This window comes from Musa acuminata, chromosome BXJ1-8 (genome assembly GCF_036884655.1).
Source record: "Musa acuminata AAA Group cultivar baxijiao chromosome BXJ1-8, Cavendish_Baxijiao_AAA, whole genome shotgun sequence".
In the NCBI taxonomy this organism is placed as follows: domain Eukaryota; kingdom Viridiplantae; phylum Streptophyta; class Magnoliopsida; order Zingiberales; family Musaceae; genus Musa; species Musa acuminata.
The window spans coordinates 49664329-49678355 of record NC_088334.1 but is presented as its reverse complement, the minus strand read 5'-3'; the positions used below and the strand labels follow the sequence as shown (position 1 = coordinate 49678355).

Here is a 14027-nt window from a genome sequence, read left to right as displayed (position 1 = left end):
CCCAATAGCATGTGCCGGATGGGGTCCAGCCCACCGCCCCGGTGGGACCCAGCGACGGCTCCACCGAACTACCTACCGCATGGTCGAAACCACCGCCGGGGGCCACACATGAATCCCGCTCATCACCGGGCCCCATCGAACAATGCATATCCAAGTTACTGTTGTCTTATTTAGTCCTATGTATATGATCGTTGATACTCATGTTTGTTCCGGACAAGGCGATAATGACCGGTGACGGATCTTATCATCTGATTTGTGTGGAGGATATAAAGAGATGTTGACTCTTTAAAAATGTTCAGATTTATTCTCATATCGATGGGTGAATTGGAGTTAGCTTCATTAGTTATTAACTACTATATTTCAAATTGACATAAATTAATCTTTCACCAAAACTATTAATATTAATGGAAATGCATAATTTTATGGATATTTTTATCGGACGTGGCGGGTGGGGCCTGGGATTTTACCGATTCGGGAAACCTTGGCAGCGAATCGGGCGCTTTGATGTTGCCAAAAAGAGGGGGGCGACGCGGTGGACGGCCGGATGGGACGTGGAGACCGACGTCGACGGATGGATTTGATGGATTGATTGATGGATGGAGAAATAAAGGTGACGCGCTGTCGATTCGAGACTGGCGACGGCAAAGTCTTTCGTGTGACGGACGGGACGCCCTCCGACTGTTGGTCGACAGCGGGCAGGCAGCCGTCTCTGTGCATGAGCGAGCGATGCTGATGGCGGGTGGAGCGGTGGCTTGACAGCGAGAACAAGAATCTCGCCCCTTCGCCTCTCTACGTCATTTCCGATGATGCTTGTTTGGTTGGTGAGTGGCCGGTCACTGTCTGCATTAGCTGCACACCTTGTGTTCGTCTTAATGCTCATCATCACTACTCGTTCATCCTTGTTGAATCGTAGAAGCGTCCTGGTCGAGGCGCGTGACCCAGGCTTCTGCCCCACTGCATGCGCGACCAGGCTTTTTGGTTCACTGGCACACCTTATGTTTGTTTTAAAGCTCGTTATAGAAGCCTTGGGCTTTTGGCCCAGCACACCTCCTCATCACTCCAGCTTCATCTTTAGCCCAGTAGCACACCATGTGTTTGTCTTAACGCTCCAGTGATTACTCTTTTAGGTTGGTCAATAATTAGTAGATCAACGTTTTAGCATTGATCTATTAAAACAATATCCTAGTTGATGTCCAGTGACTCACTTTCCATCATCAAGAGACCAGCAGGCTTCTGCTTCTTTGAGAACAACCATGGCATCGATGTTGACTCCGCCTATGGTTGTGCAGCAAGCCACCCTTCACTATCGATAAATGACATGGAGGTTAACTGCTGCAGCTCAGCATCACCAAGCTTCTTCGCCCAGGAGATGCGCCCTGTGTGATTTGATCCTGGTCCCGTGCACCCTGATTCAGCAAAGGTGATGTCGTTCCTGCCATGAAAACCCTAATCAGCCCTGCTCTTGATCTCAAACTCTCATTCTATCCTATATATAGTGGGTGACTAGACTTACTCATGACCGCTCTGGTGCCAAACATCCCACCCGGCAGGGACAACAACGTCGGACATGGATGTCTGGTGGAAGAGCACCCTGGCGTGGTGGTTCCATGCTCTCCCTAAATAGGTTTTCCCAGTTCCTGTGATGTTGCATGACTTGAAGACGAACCCACTCGGATCCCCAGAGGTTTGTCGTCCGTGGGCTGTGATATAGCCCGGTTGTTCGGGTATGTTCACCGTCGATATAGTGCATCCCTGTATGATGCGACACTTAAAACTTGCCGCGAGTGATCAACTTACTACTCGGTGCATTTATGTGATACCTCATAGATAGATTGGCCGACTCCCCATATGAAGTCGATGGCACCCTCGATGTAGCAGTCCTTGATGTAGTGTCGTCCCATCTCATCGCATAGCGTGTCTTGGATGCTAATGAACCTGCAGTTGTAGAAGGAAGACTTGTCTCCCGCTACCAACACTGCCACCGCCTGCTCCCTTGTATTGCCAGTATACGTGTTCTGCAGCATGCAAGATCCATGTCATGAATCGATGGTTCCTTCGCACCAGAGTTGGATGACGGTGATAGGAGTGGGAAACCTTGAATGTGATGTCTCTCGCGACGAAGTTGGCACCGTAGGTAGTGAAGGTGGCACTGGTTGCAGTGTCATCGCCAGCGGCGTCCCCGCTGTAGCCTCCCCATTCGATCGACGTCTGCTGCGCCCCCTCCCCTTGTAGGAGGATGAAGCCCTTAGAGCCGACGGTCACCTTCTCCCTGCATCGAGAGCGGAACGGTGAGGTAGAGGAGGTGTAAGGGAATGAGAGTGTTGGTGAGGATGGAGACCTGTAGACTCCAGCTGCAACCTGCACCTTAATCCACTGGTTGTTGTAGTCGGGGATCGAATTTATGGCGGCTTGGATCGACGAAAAGTCAGCGCCGCCATTTTTGTTGACCGTGATGGTCTTCGAGATGGTTGCAGCTGCATTGGCGTGGGGAAGTAGCAGGAAGACATGGAATAAGGTACATAGAATGAGTGGGATCACTTGCATCTTTTCTTGGACTGTATAGTTGCTTTAAGATTCTGACACTTATTATACTGGGGAGGCAGGACGTGGAATAATTGTCGATACATGCCGTAGGGAGTATGTACAGGCTGGTGATCATGCATGCTGCACATCACCGAATCATGTTCCTTCCATCTATAAGCATGGGTTAATGGTGTTTTAATGATTGCTTGTATAAGAGAAGTGAAGGTCGTCATAGGTAGATTCCTCGACGTCATCCCGTATGAGGGTAGAGATTTTATGTCGAATGAGTTTCCGGCTTTGATCACCACAGCTGTCTGTCTTTAATTTTCTTTAGTTTTAGTAATGAAACCTTATTTAATTTAGGCAGCAAAATTACTTTTCGTATCTGAATGGCTGGTAATTCCATTATGAAGTTGCTGAGACAGCATTCTGACAATCTGAACAGTGGCTACAAATCTGTGTTTGGGAATCTATCCATATCTTCACTATTCGACCTTTTGCAAAGCTGCCCAACAATTCTTCATTGCGTGATCTATATGGTATTTTTGACAGCCATCTTTTGTCATAAATATATTTGTCAATGTGCATTCATTCATCTTTAAAATCAAATCTGTGGAGAGAGAGAGAGAGAGAGATAGAGAGATCTTCGTTTCATCTTTCTAAATGCTACTGATCTGTACAACCTCTCATGAAATTTGGTGGGTCATTTACTCGTTAGAGAATGCTAAGTGTGATAATTATGCTTTGTGACGATCGCAATCTTTCAGCCATGAAATTTGGTGGGTCATTTTGGATGCTTTACTCGTTAGAGCATGCTAAGTGTGATAATGGATGGATGCTTCGTTTGGTTTGGGGTTTAAGCATAAGAGATACTGTGGTAGTGTCGATCGACTCAGGCATGCCAGATGGGGTTTTCCTAATTAGGAGACTTTTCACATGAGCGTAAGGTGACATGGGGTATGGATTCATCAACGTGATTTGTACAATGATACGTGCTTGCCAAGGTAGACTAGGGGAGTTTGGGTTGTCGACTTGGGGTTGACAATCAATCTAAGGACGTTTGTATGGGTGACTCGAGTAGGTCAGGCTGTTCTTGATCTAACAATGATGGTTGTATTGTAGTTGACTCGATCAGACCGGACTCTTGACTTTAGAATTGATGATTCCATTTTCATTAAATTACTAGTTTTAAGGCAATTCTCTTTTTTTATTTTTTATTTTTTTAAATACTCCTCTAATCAGTTGTTTGTTAAGCTATTGGAAGAGAGAGAGAGAGAGAGAGAGAGAGAGAGAGAGAGAGAAATCACTAAATCTGATTCCCGACTCTGAGAACTGAAACTGAACCATCAGAATCCGATTCCAATTTGGTTCAAAACCATCAAACAATTTAGTTCTCGTTTTGATTTGAACCAAACTACATGATCCATTCAAGTTGGACAGTAACTTGTCGTCTATGAAGATAGGGCTACTACTAAACTGGTCGCATGTTGGTCAATGACCAGCTAGCCAAACATGGTCTATGTTCGAGTGTCGTGGGCGATTTCCGAAAAACACTCCTCTTTTTTGGGCCTTCATTTCATCACACCCTTTGTTTTAATTTCCTTATATGGTATTTTTATTTTTTATAATATCATAAATATCTCTAGTTGTCATCAATCACTTGTCACTTCTGCCACCACGAGATCTCATCGTGTAAAACATCCCCATTGTCTCTGTTATGGAGGTGACTGACTTAACCCACTATGGCCTTGAGGTATGACTCGATATCAATAAGTTTCTGTAAGACTTTGGATAGGTCGTTGAGGAGGTTCGACCATTCTTCCTAGAGGTTGGATTGCTCGCCCTTCAACGCCTAGATCTCATCGAGCAAGAGCTTGATCGTGACATCATGGCCACCAATGACAGCAACAACCACCTTATCATCAATCTCAATCTCGCCTTCATTGATCGTCTCCTCGTTGCCACCGGTGACGACCTCTTTACTGGGTGCGAAAGTAATAGGGCAAAAGTAACAGAGGGGAAGGAGGCTCGTCGTTATCTGCTTATCACCGTTGATGGTAGGCAAACATAATAGAGGAAAGGAAGCTCACTATCGTCTCCTTATCACTATTGTCGATAGCCTCATTATCAAATGCAAAGTAGTAGACATATAGGATGTCATTACAACATGACCTCGTAGAAGGGAAGCGAGCCCTCACGACGAGACGAAGGCAACGAGATGGAGGGAAAAGACATTTATCACAGTAAGGCCTCGTGGTGATTGTAACGAGAAAAAACGATGAAACCTCATGATAGGACAATGGCGATGAATGATAAATAATGATGAGAGGTATTTAGACATTTTAAGTAGTAAGATGCATCATCGAGAAAAAAATAAAAAATAAAAATACCATCTACAAAAGCCTAAACAAATTTTTGTTACCAATGCACTTTGATTCACAACACACATCTTTTTCTATTGTTAGCCTTGTTTTTCATGGATCAGATTTGATTGCTCCACCACTTTTATATAATACAACATTTTTTATGATTATTTTATATTTCTAAATATTATTATTGCATTCTCATGATAGTCATCAAATTGAACTAAAAAAATCATATATTTAAACTTAATTTCACTGGATCACTAGTCAAACTAAAGGATCAACAGATCAGTAAAAATATAATTTTAACATTTGAGTTAATGGTGATAAACAGTGATATCGTTGGGGAACATGGGTGGATGTTGGGGAGAATCACGACGAGAGGTGAGGGTTGCTTTGCATCTGCATCGACATTGATGCAAGTGCAAAGCAATGTCGCTCGACATTTACATCAACTGACTCTTTCATTGCTTGACAATTACGTCAACATCGACACAAATACAAAACGATAAAAGGACCGTTCAGTAACTACGTTGACATTGACGTCAATGCAAAACGTCTCTTACCTCTCGCTACTACTCTTTTCATCAACAATAATCATTCAACCCCCAACAACACCACTACCTGCTACCATCAACATCATTCACCATCACTAACTAAAACATTAAAATTATTTTTTATTTTTATATTTTCGTTGATAAAACTAATAACATTAAGACAAATAAACTTAAATATTTCACTTTTGTATTAATATAATTTTTAAAAATATAAATATCAGAATATTAAAGGTAACTAACTATATGTAATTAACCCAAGAGTATACGTTGATATTTACCAACAATAATAACATATAAACTTCTTACTCGAAGAGAATCGAGACAAGTAATGCAAGACAGGCATGGAGAAAAGTTTGGACGACCAAATGAAGGAAAAGTTTGCACGACCAAATGACGACGTGTCTCTAGACCTGAAAGAAAACCCCGCTATTCACATGATCTGAATCGCGAAACGAGCTATGAAGCAGTGGCCCCCCCAATCTAATTGATATCCAACCTGCCAAGTGCAAAATACTGCAATTCTAATTATAAATCCAATTATAACAGAGAAAAAGTTTAAATGCATATACACATTTCAAATTGCAATAACAACAATGTCATTTACTACTTGAGTCAAAGCAGAAAACAAATTCACAACCAACACAGGTTTTGCCTTTTTCTATCTTGTATAATAAATACTACAAGATACAATTTAGTCAACTTCCAAGGCCAAGGCCATCTCCACAGATTATACAACCCTGTGGCTGGTCTCACCCTGCAATGCACATTGAACAATGTGAACCTTCAACCCAGTTTTACATCCAACCATAAAGTAGCTTCCTTTCACAGACGCCGTCGTCATTGTGTGTTCTACATGTAATATTTCCCAGAAGATGGCTGCATGCAGTCATTATTGTGATGACATATGTTAATAGTTAGCAGAATGTTAAAGAGTCACAAGAATTATATAAACAACATCTGGAACTATTACAGTATGTCAAACACAAATCAATGGAAACCAACCTGTAATATTTGCGAGCACATGCGAGAATTGAGAGAAAAGGTTGACATACACACACCCAGTTGGTTGCATCGCCGAGGTGTAGTTCTCCATTCAGTGCAACATGACCTTGTCTTATCATATCCCTAAACTTTTCACAAAATAATGTGTGATATAGAGAACATCACAAAATAATGTGTGATATAATGCCCAGGTGTCTTCCCCTTTCTTTACAAGCAAAACAATGGCAACAGGTAGACTGCTCTTCAAATCCCTTCACAAACACATTGAAGTTGTTCAACCAAACAACCCAGCGCAGAAACACAAGTGTGAATGCAGAATCACTTCTTCCGGAGCTGCAATACACAATCTAATGCTGGTGCATCTTTGCCATAACATCGAGTGCTACGTAGTTCTAACCAGCAGCAGCTCGGTGCTGTTCATTAGCCACATCATAACCCACAAAATCCTGTGGCAGATACTGTGAGTAAACTGGCTTCGGTAAGTAATTGTTATCTAATATCTTCCCACAAGGTTTTGACCCTTTTGCACTACCAGCATCAAGCCGCAAACTTTTGGGAAGCTGAGAGTATTGTACAATTGACAAAGCCAGCTTACAATGAGTATGGTTCTCATCAGCAAATTGATCTGTATTAATACTCTTCATGAAATCCTTTTTCAGAGAGCCAATATTTATGGTGTTCCCTTTGGGTGACAGACCCCAGTAGAATACAATGTTTGGCTCAGTTATATTGTGATCGACATTTTCTGTAGGATTCGGGTCGCAATATTCCTGTACCATCTCTAACTGAAGTCATCAAAGAAAGAAACAGGTTAAAATGACAAACAAAGAAAGCGAAAAAAAACTGAAGTCATCAAAGCGTCCAGGGGTTGTGAGAGAAAAATAAGTAAGCAATAAAAACCTTAAGTAGTAGACCACGGATGCGCGACTTCACCCATCCTACCCACTCTTGTAGTTCATCGTCATTATCAGCAGTAAGCAAAATCTGCAGAAAGTGAGTGTGTTTGGTGGTATATGGATATGCTTCAAATAGATTATTCCACCTGAATTCCATCCTACCAGGATCCTGCAACTGAGAGCATATAAACTAATCTAATTAATCAAAATTTGTACTTAAAGATGATTGATTATGAATGCCCTGAAATATTAAGATATCATCAGGAAATCGATGAGATGTGCCCATACGACAAGCAACTGTCATGTCACATGCAAGATTGCATGTGGAACCATACAAATAAAGGAATCAAACAACCAATTAGATTTTAAGCATATTACATACATTAAACCAAAACTCAAGTGTTCATGATGAGAGTACTATATAAAACTCTTTTACTACTAACCATAATTTATTAATGATAACCTTGAACATGTGTTAACAATCATCCCTGAACACATATAGCATCTTTTTACTCTACTTATATAGAACTGCAGTATTCAAAGTCCTAATACATCGTTAAAACTTTGATTCCAAAACTCAAATAGAGAGCAAAATATCCCACAAACAGGTAAAATGAGACTTAACATGGACCAACAAAAAGTTATTTAGCATTGCAAAGGCTTTTTTGCCATGAAATCCAAGTAAAAAAGAAAAAAAAAAAGGTCAATTAGTTTAATGATATGATGTGATCAATTTAGCAGATGAAGTGAACAACTAAATGAAGATTCTCATGAAGCAAATCAACAACCTATGGTTACAGCATGTTCTTGAAAAACCATGAAATACACCAATGTGAATTGTGGTATGCAGGAACTTAAAACTTCATATGAAAAAAAAAGAATAATTCTACTTTCAAATTAACCAAGAATACACATCGATATCCCCCAAGCAGCAAATGCATCATGACCAATACACAAGTTTAGGCCAACTGAAGGCACATTTGAGATTGTGCTGATACTTAGCAATCGTGGAAGAGATAAACCCATATTTCTTTATTTTTCTTCTGCCATGACAATGCTAATAGGAGTAGCTTGGGATGCCACATAGTCATGCAAAATCAACTGTCACATCACAACTCGATGATGTTCAAATTGTGTAGAATTAAGGATGTACCTAGTATACACATTAACAAACCCAGAGGAGTTTTCTAATTAAGTTAACCAATTTGGTATGAGAAGTAGTGAACCAACTTATGCTGAATGTTTGACTTTGTGGGGTAGTGCCAAGCCCAAGTTTCTAGATTCTACAACCTAGCCAAAGCCATGGGCTATTGCTGGGCTGAGGTTCGTTCTACCACATAAACTTGGCTCAAATGGAATTTCGGCCTAGTCAGCATGACTTGCTTTATTAGCAAGCCCCTTGTGGCCATCTTGACCCTATCTACAAGAGTAAAATGGATGTGTATTTTATCAAAAAGCACATTTGTCTCCTCAAGAATCAAGTGATAGCATTTATCATGCTCATAAAAGTTCTAACAAAACCAACAGTTCTTGTAATTATATTTATCTAATCTAGGTGAACTGATCGCTCACTTTTCTAGTTTCTTCTTTAAAAAACTGAAGATAACAAAATCTTAACTCTCAACATCAATCCTCAAATCAAAAAAACTTGTGCGTCCCTGAAGATTCCATAAATCTTAGAACTGAAGAAAGCTATATTTAACATAATTAACACAAGTAACTCATGGGCTAAAGATAGATAAGGAATAAAAAGTGATCACAACATGAAAGAATTAATAGCAAAAACAGAACACTTCCTAAAAGCATGCAATATACACAAGGTTGGCATTAGCATATTGCATTCTTTAGTTTCCTGATCAAAAGTATACATAATTAAGCCAACAATTGTTAGATATGTAAAATTGAATTCACAGGCTAAAGAGAAACTCTTACCCTAGTCAAGACATATCCATGCTGGAATTCAGAAACAATTTTTTTGTAGGTGCTTCTCGTGATATTGGAGTGACACCATTCGAATGGGCTACAAGGCATCATAATAGGCATGACTGAGCGCCCATCAGGATGCCTATATGGTATTGATGGATCGTTTAAAACTACTGGCTCAGGCCAGGGCCATTTCGAAAATGTCTCAAAGAAAAGACATAAGAGAGCACTGGCACTAGCATTAGGGTATCTCTGACAAACATAAGCTGCAAGTATTGCCAAATGGATTCCTCCAAAGAAACCAAATAACTGCAGAGAAAACAAGGTAGAGAACTTACAAGTAGTACTTTAGACACAATAAATTTTCTAGAAGAATTTGCAGATAAAACAAAGTGGAAAAGATCATACATGGGAGTAGACACCACGCCTTCTTGCCCATAATTTAACACATCGTAACATGGACTGGAAGTTCTGTGCATCAAACTCACAAGAAAAGTTAATCCACAAAACAACATCTATATGAAAATGATAAAGCAGACATGCACAACAAGATAAGCATTCAAGGCTTCTAAACTGATCTATATTTGTGGGAGCGTAATTTAGAAATTATAAATTTCTTCTTTTCTGAAAACATGTCAGGTAAGTTTTTGTTCTTTTTTGTGTGTGCCCACACATTTTTTGCCTCCAAGATTGATCATGTTCTATAACAATTCAAGCAAGGAATCACATACCAGTTGCTACTTGTATTTATTGATCTGAACCAAGGACCAATACCGAACCATACAGTTGGTACCAATCGGTATCCAAATTTTTATTATTTTTTTAGTGAAATCAGGTGGAATGGGCTGGTGTATAGCTTGGTATATCGGAACCCTACCAATTCAACCAGTTACCAAAATCGGGGTACCGAATCAAGATTTAAATCTTTCATTCAAGTATCGATGAGCATATCAAGAAGAAAAAAAAAGATATGTCTAGTTGAGAAACAAATAGATGAATAAATTGATAATATTATTGGACAAGTCTTCTGAAAACATTGTATTGAATGAAGTATTTACTAAATCAAAGTATTGTTAAAATAGCAAAAGTACCATTAAGTTTATGAAATAACTGTTACGCTGCTGCAGATCAGGCAGAAGGTCTGGATAATTATTTCGAGTTTGAAAATGACCAAGATAAAAAATATTAATTATAAAAATATCTATGTAAATAAGGTATAAAAGCATGACCAGTCGGATCTTATTTTATGACAACCTAATGGTATTTGTTTTTCATTTATTCTTGCTTCTAATTCAATTTTCCTACAACCTCAATTCTCCCATCAGACTGATCCTGATATCATTTATTCCATATAGAGAGCATCAATTCCACAGGGATATTTAAATTTTGAAGATATCCTGCTTTATATCCTAAAATGCCTAAGATATACAAGTAATAACAATTGTTGATGACAAAGATGTATCAGATAACCATACTTACCCAGTTCCAAGAATTCATTTGTGACAACAATACTCAGTATTTAAGAACACTGCAGGTTCATTCATTAACCAAAATATCATGTGTGATAAAAGGTTATCTGAACCAATTGAATGCCAGTTGGATGTTAACATGTTTTTCAGCTTCCAAATAAACCTTAGACTTTCAGTTCTTAGACTCATTGTTTATGCAAGTATTTATGAGACCCACACCCTAAAATTAGAATGGCCCTGATCCCCATTTGTCATAAAGTGAAAAGCACAATGCGGACATAAGGACTCAACTAACACATGAATATATGTGCAGAAACTTCAAATTGCAAATATTATAAAACTGAATTAAAGAAGATTGATAAGAAATGGCCTAAAAAATGTTATAAGAAAGACTTTAACTTTTAAAAACTGGTCATTTTGAAACACAAGTACCTTCAAATTTGGCACTAACTGAAGGATGCGTTTATTAGCACGTACTCCAGAGAGGCTTCTCCAACTAGTATCATCAACTTGTGCCAACACGGAGGGATCAAAAACATTTACAGACTGCAATTTGAACAGTGGCGACCATTATTGAGGAGCTTTCAAAACAACAACTTCCACTTACTGTAATCAAAGTCCAGAAGCATAATGAATCCGTATACTTGATCATATTCTAAACATGTGTAACATTACATAGGATGGTAGACAAAAAATTGCATGATGTACACAACAATACATTTAAATTTGCACCCAATTTCGCAAGAAAATGTCCAGAATATTTGGATCATAATACTTAATAATATTTTAGCAATGTTAGATATTATGTAGAAAGGTAAACCTCATGTGCATGATTCAAACAACAATAGATAATTAAAACATCTTACAATTTTCCCAAGTAGTATCATGGATTGCTTAAACATGTGTAGGATTACAAACACCGGAAATTTTTAACTTGAAAATAACCCATGCAAACCAAAATGAGCAATTATGGATCTACTACAATATACATACTTCAGTAACAGAAATAGCTGGAATCCGAGCATATGGAAAATCAATGGAAATTCCATTGAATTTAAAGCGCATTAATGGAACTTTGGCACTCTTGACACAGTGAATTTCTGAAACTTCTGTCTGGCTCTCTAGCATTGAGTGCAGAATAATGAAAAAGTCCTCCTGCAATGCATACATGAGCATTTCAAAAACAATATCCCTTTCAAAACAAAGAAAAACAGCAAGCAATTGGACATGAGATATAACTCACTTCCAAAGTCGCAAAATAAGGACCAACACACAGTGCATCAATGTCAGATTCAGGTCCATGCACCTGAAGCAATGAAGCTTTTGTTAGGGAATTCCAAATGGTCAAGGACAAGAATCTAGAATGTTGTAAGGACAAAAGCTATGAAATTAGCAAATAATACACATTCTAACTTCTGGAGTCAATACCAACCATACTTACCCCTAAACCATATGAACCATATGTAAGAACAGTTGCACCTGCATCGGGAATTACATCCTTTGGCAGACGACGCTGCCAAGCAACCTTCTTTATCCATGCCAGAACTATCTGTTAGTGGATGCAAGACCATCATGTTAACTTTCCTTGCATGAAAGCAATGTTATAGATAGGAAGGCTCTCATAACGAATGTGTTCAAGAAATATGTAATAGATAAAAACAAAGAACCAAAACCCACCAACACACCGGGACCTATTATATATCTAACCATAGATTTCCTGTGTCTTAAAACATCACAACAATTAGGCTCAAAATTGAGATTCTTATGACCATGTTATACTCCAACAAACAACTCTATAATAGGAAAGGAGCACAACCGAATCTGACACCTATGACGTCGACAAGAACAAAAACAACATGTTTAGTTTGATAAACAATCCATCACACGCTCGTCCCATGACAACTATTTTTCCAAAGAAGAGATATTGCAAAATCCTCAAACCTGTTTAAGCTGATCGATCGCAGTTTTCCTCTTCATCTCCTCTTCCGGAGATGGCTCAAGACCCTCTTGAGCCATAAACTGCAACAAAAAGAATTCACATAAAATAATATGAAACGAAATTAGGGCAAAATCAGGGACGAGTTAGAAAAGGAAAAAAGGCAACAGCAAGCGATCCGGACCTGAAGAAGGGATCGCGTCCTCTGCTCATCCATCTGCATCAAAAACGCGGGATTCAAGCGCAGGATCACAGGAGGGTAGGCGAGGCTGTGGTTCCTCGGGACCAGTACCGGGTTCTGAACGAAGACGGGGCCCTGATGGCCAGGGCGCGGGACGGCGCCGAGGGGCACCAGGTAAGCCACAGGCGGCGGCGGTGGAAGGATTAGGGTTCCGGGGTCGACCAGACAGACGGGCGGCGGGGGTGGCAGCACGGTGATCCTCCTCTCGCCGGGTAACGCATAGGCCATGAAACGGACGGTCGGGATCGGCGCCGGCGGGCAGCGGATGGCGATGATCGAAGGTGGCGAGTGAGGGCACGCGGACCAGGACGAGAGCGGACGAGAGCTGGAAAGCGAAGGAATGAAATGGAAAGCTTCGTAAAAACGAATGAAGTAAAAGGAAGTGGTGGTGGTGTTCGGGGAGGAGGTTTATATAGCGAAGGGCGAGATGGGAAGCGTGGGGTGGGGTTGGCTTGGGGCGGCAAGGATTTACGGGAATGCCAATCGTAGGGGAGATTTGAATTCGTGGCCACAGGTGGGATGGGCTCCAATCCCACATGGCGCGCAAGTACATGTACGCGGAGCTCAGGAAGTTTCCAGAGAGTTCAAGTTATATGGGCGGGCCCATCAAATGACCTTCCAGCCCAAATGACTGGACTTAGCCCGCCCATCAAGAACACAAGCTACGAACCGGACCGGATGGCACGTGCAAATTCGAGCCGGTGTCTTCCAAGCACGTGCACTCAACAATGTTCACCAAATGGTACAAGAAATTATTACAAGTGCAATTGGCTGGAAATGTAGAGCATTAATTGGATCATCCAAAAAGAAAAGGAGCAATCCTCAAGCTTTTTTGAATACATTATGATGGGGGTAACCAATGATTGGGTTAGAAGTAGTAGTATGGCCCTTAGTGATATAATACATAGCTTATGTATGTATGTATGTATATAATATTATCCAATGTGAATGTGATGAACAATCAAACTTAAAATAAGTGCTTTTGTTGAGATAGTGATATCAGTTTGGCATGCCAAGGTCTGTACTTTTGTGACATGTTCAACATTCTAGATAAAGACTTCTTTATTCAGTGACATGTGGAGGACTTTAGGAGTTTTAGAGGAAAATTAGCAGCCAA

General features: G+C 40.1%; 2 protein-coding genes across 3 annotated transcripts; both read right to left on the bottom strand.

Annotated features, from left to right (window-relative positions):
- Positions 1–1275: 1275 nt before the first annotated feature.
- Positions 1276–2544, bottom strand: LOC135680429 (probable pectinesterase 66). The gene is made up of 4 exons (XM_065194309.1): positions 2095–2544; positions 1821–2015; positions 1514–1752; positions 1276–1432 (listed from the first exon to the last, which is right to left on the bottom strand). Exons 1-4 carry the CDS (start codon positions 2542–2544, stop codon positions 1276–1278), a joined length of 1041 nt encoding a protein of 346 aa, XP_065050381.1.
- A 3478-nt stretch (positions 2545–6022) lies between these two features.
- LOC103995901 (nuclear poly(A) polymerase 3) lies at positions 6023–13299 on the bottom strand. Of its 2 annotated transcripts, none has more exons than XM_065080730.1 (11): positions 12854–13299; positions 12675–12752; positions 12175–12282; positions 11977–12039; positions 11727–11888; positions 11166–11279; positions 9673–9735; positions 9274–9573; positions 7346–7510; positions 6446–7230; positions 6023–6319 (listed from the first exon to the last, which is right to left on the bottom strand). In XM_065080730.1, the coding sequence occupies exons 1-10, from the start codon at positions 13136–13138 to the stop codon at positions 6838–6840; spliced, it is 1731 nt and encodes a 576-aa protein (XP_064936802.1). In that variant the 5' UTR covers positions 13139–13299; the 3' UTR covers positions 6023–6319; positions 6446–6837. The 2 variants fall into 2 exon arrangements, with proteins under 2 accessions (XP_064936802.1, XP_009414915.2); XM_009416640.3 differs by having other exon boundaries at positions 7346–7516; positions 12854–13297.
- Positions 13300–14027: the final 728 nt, after the last annotated feature.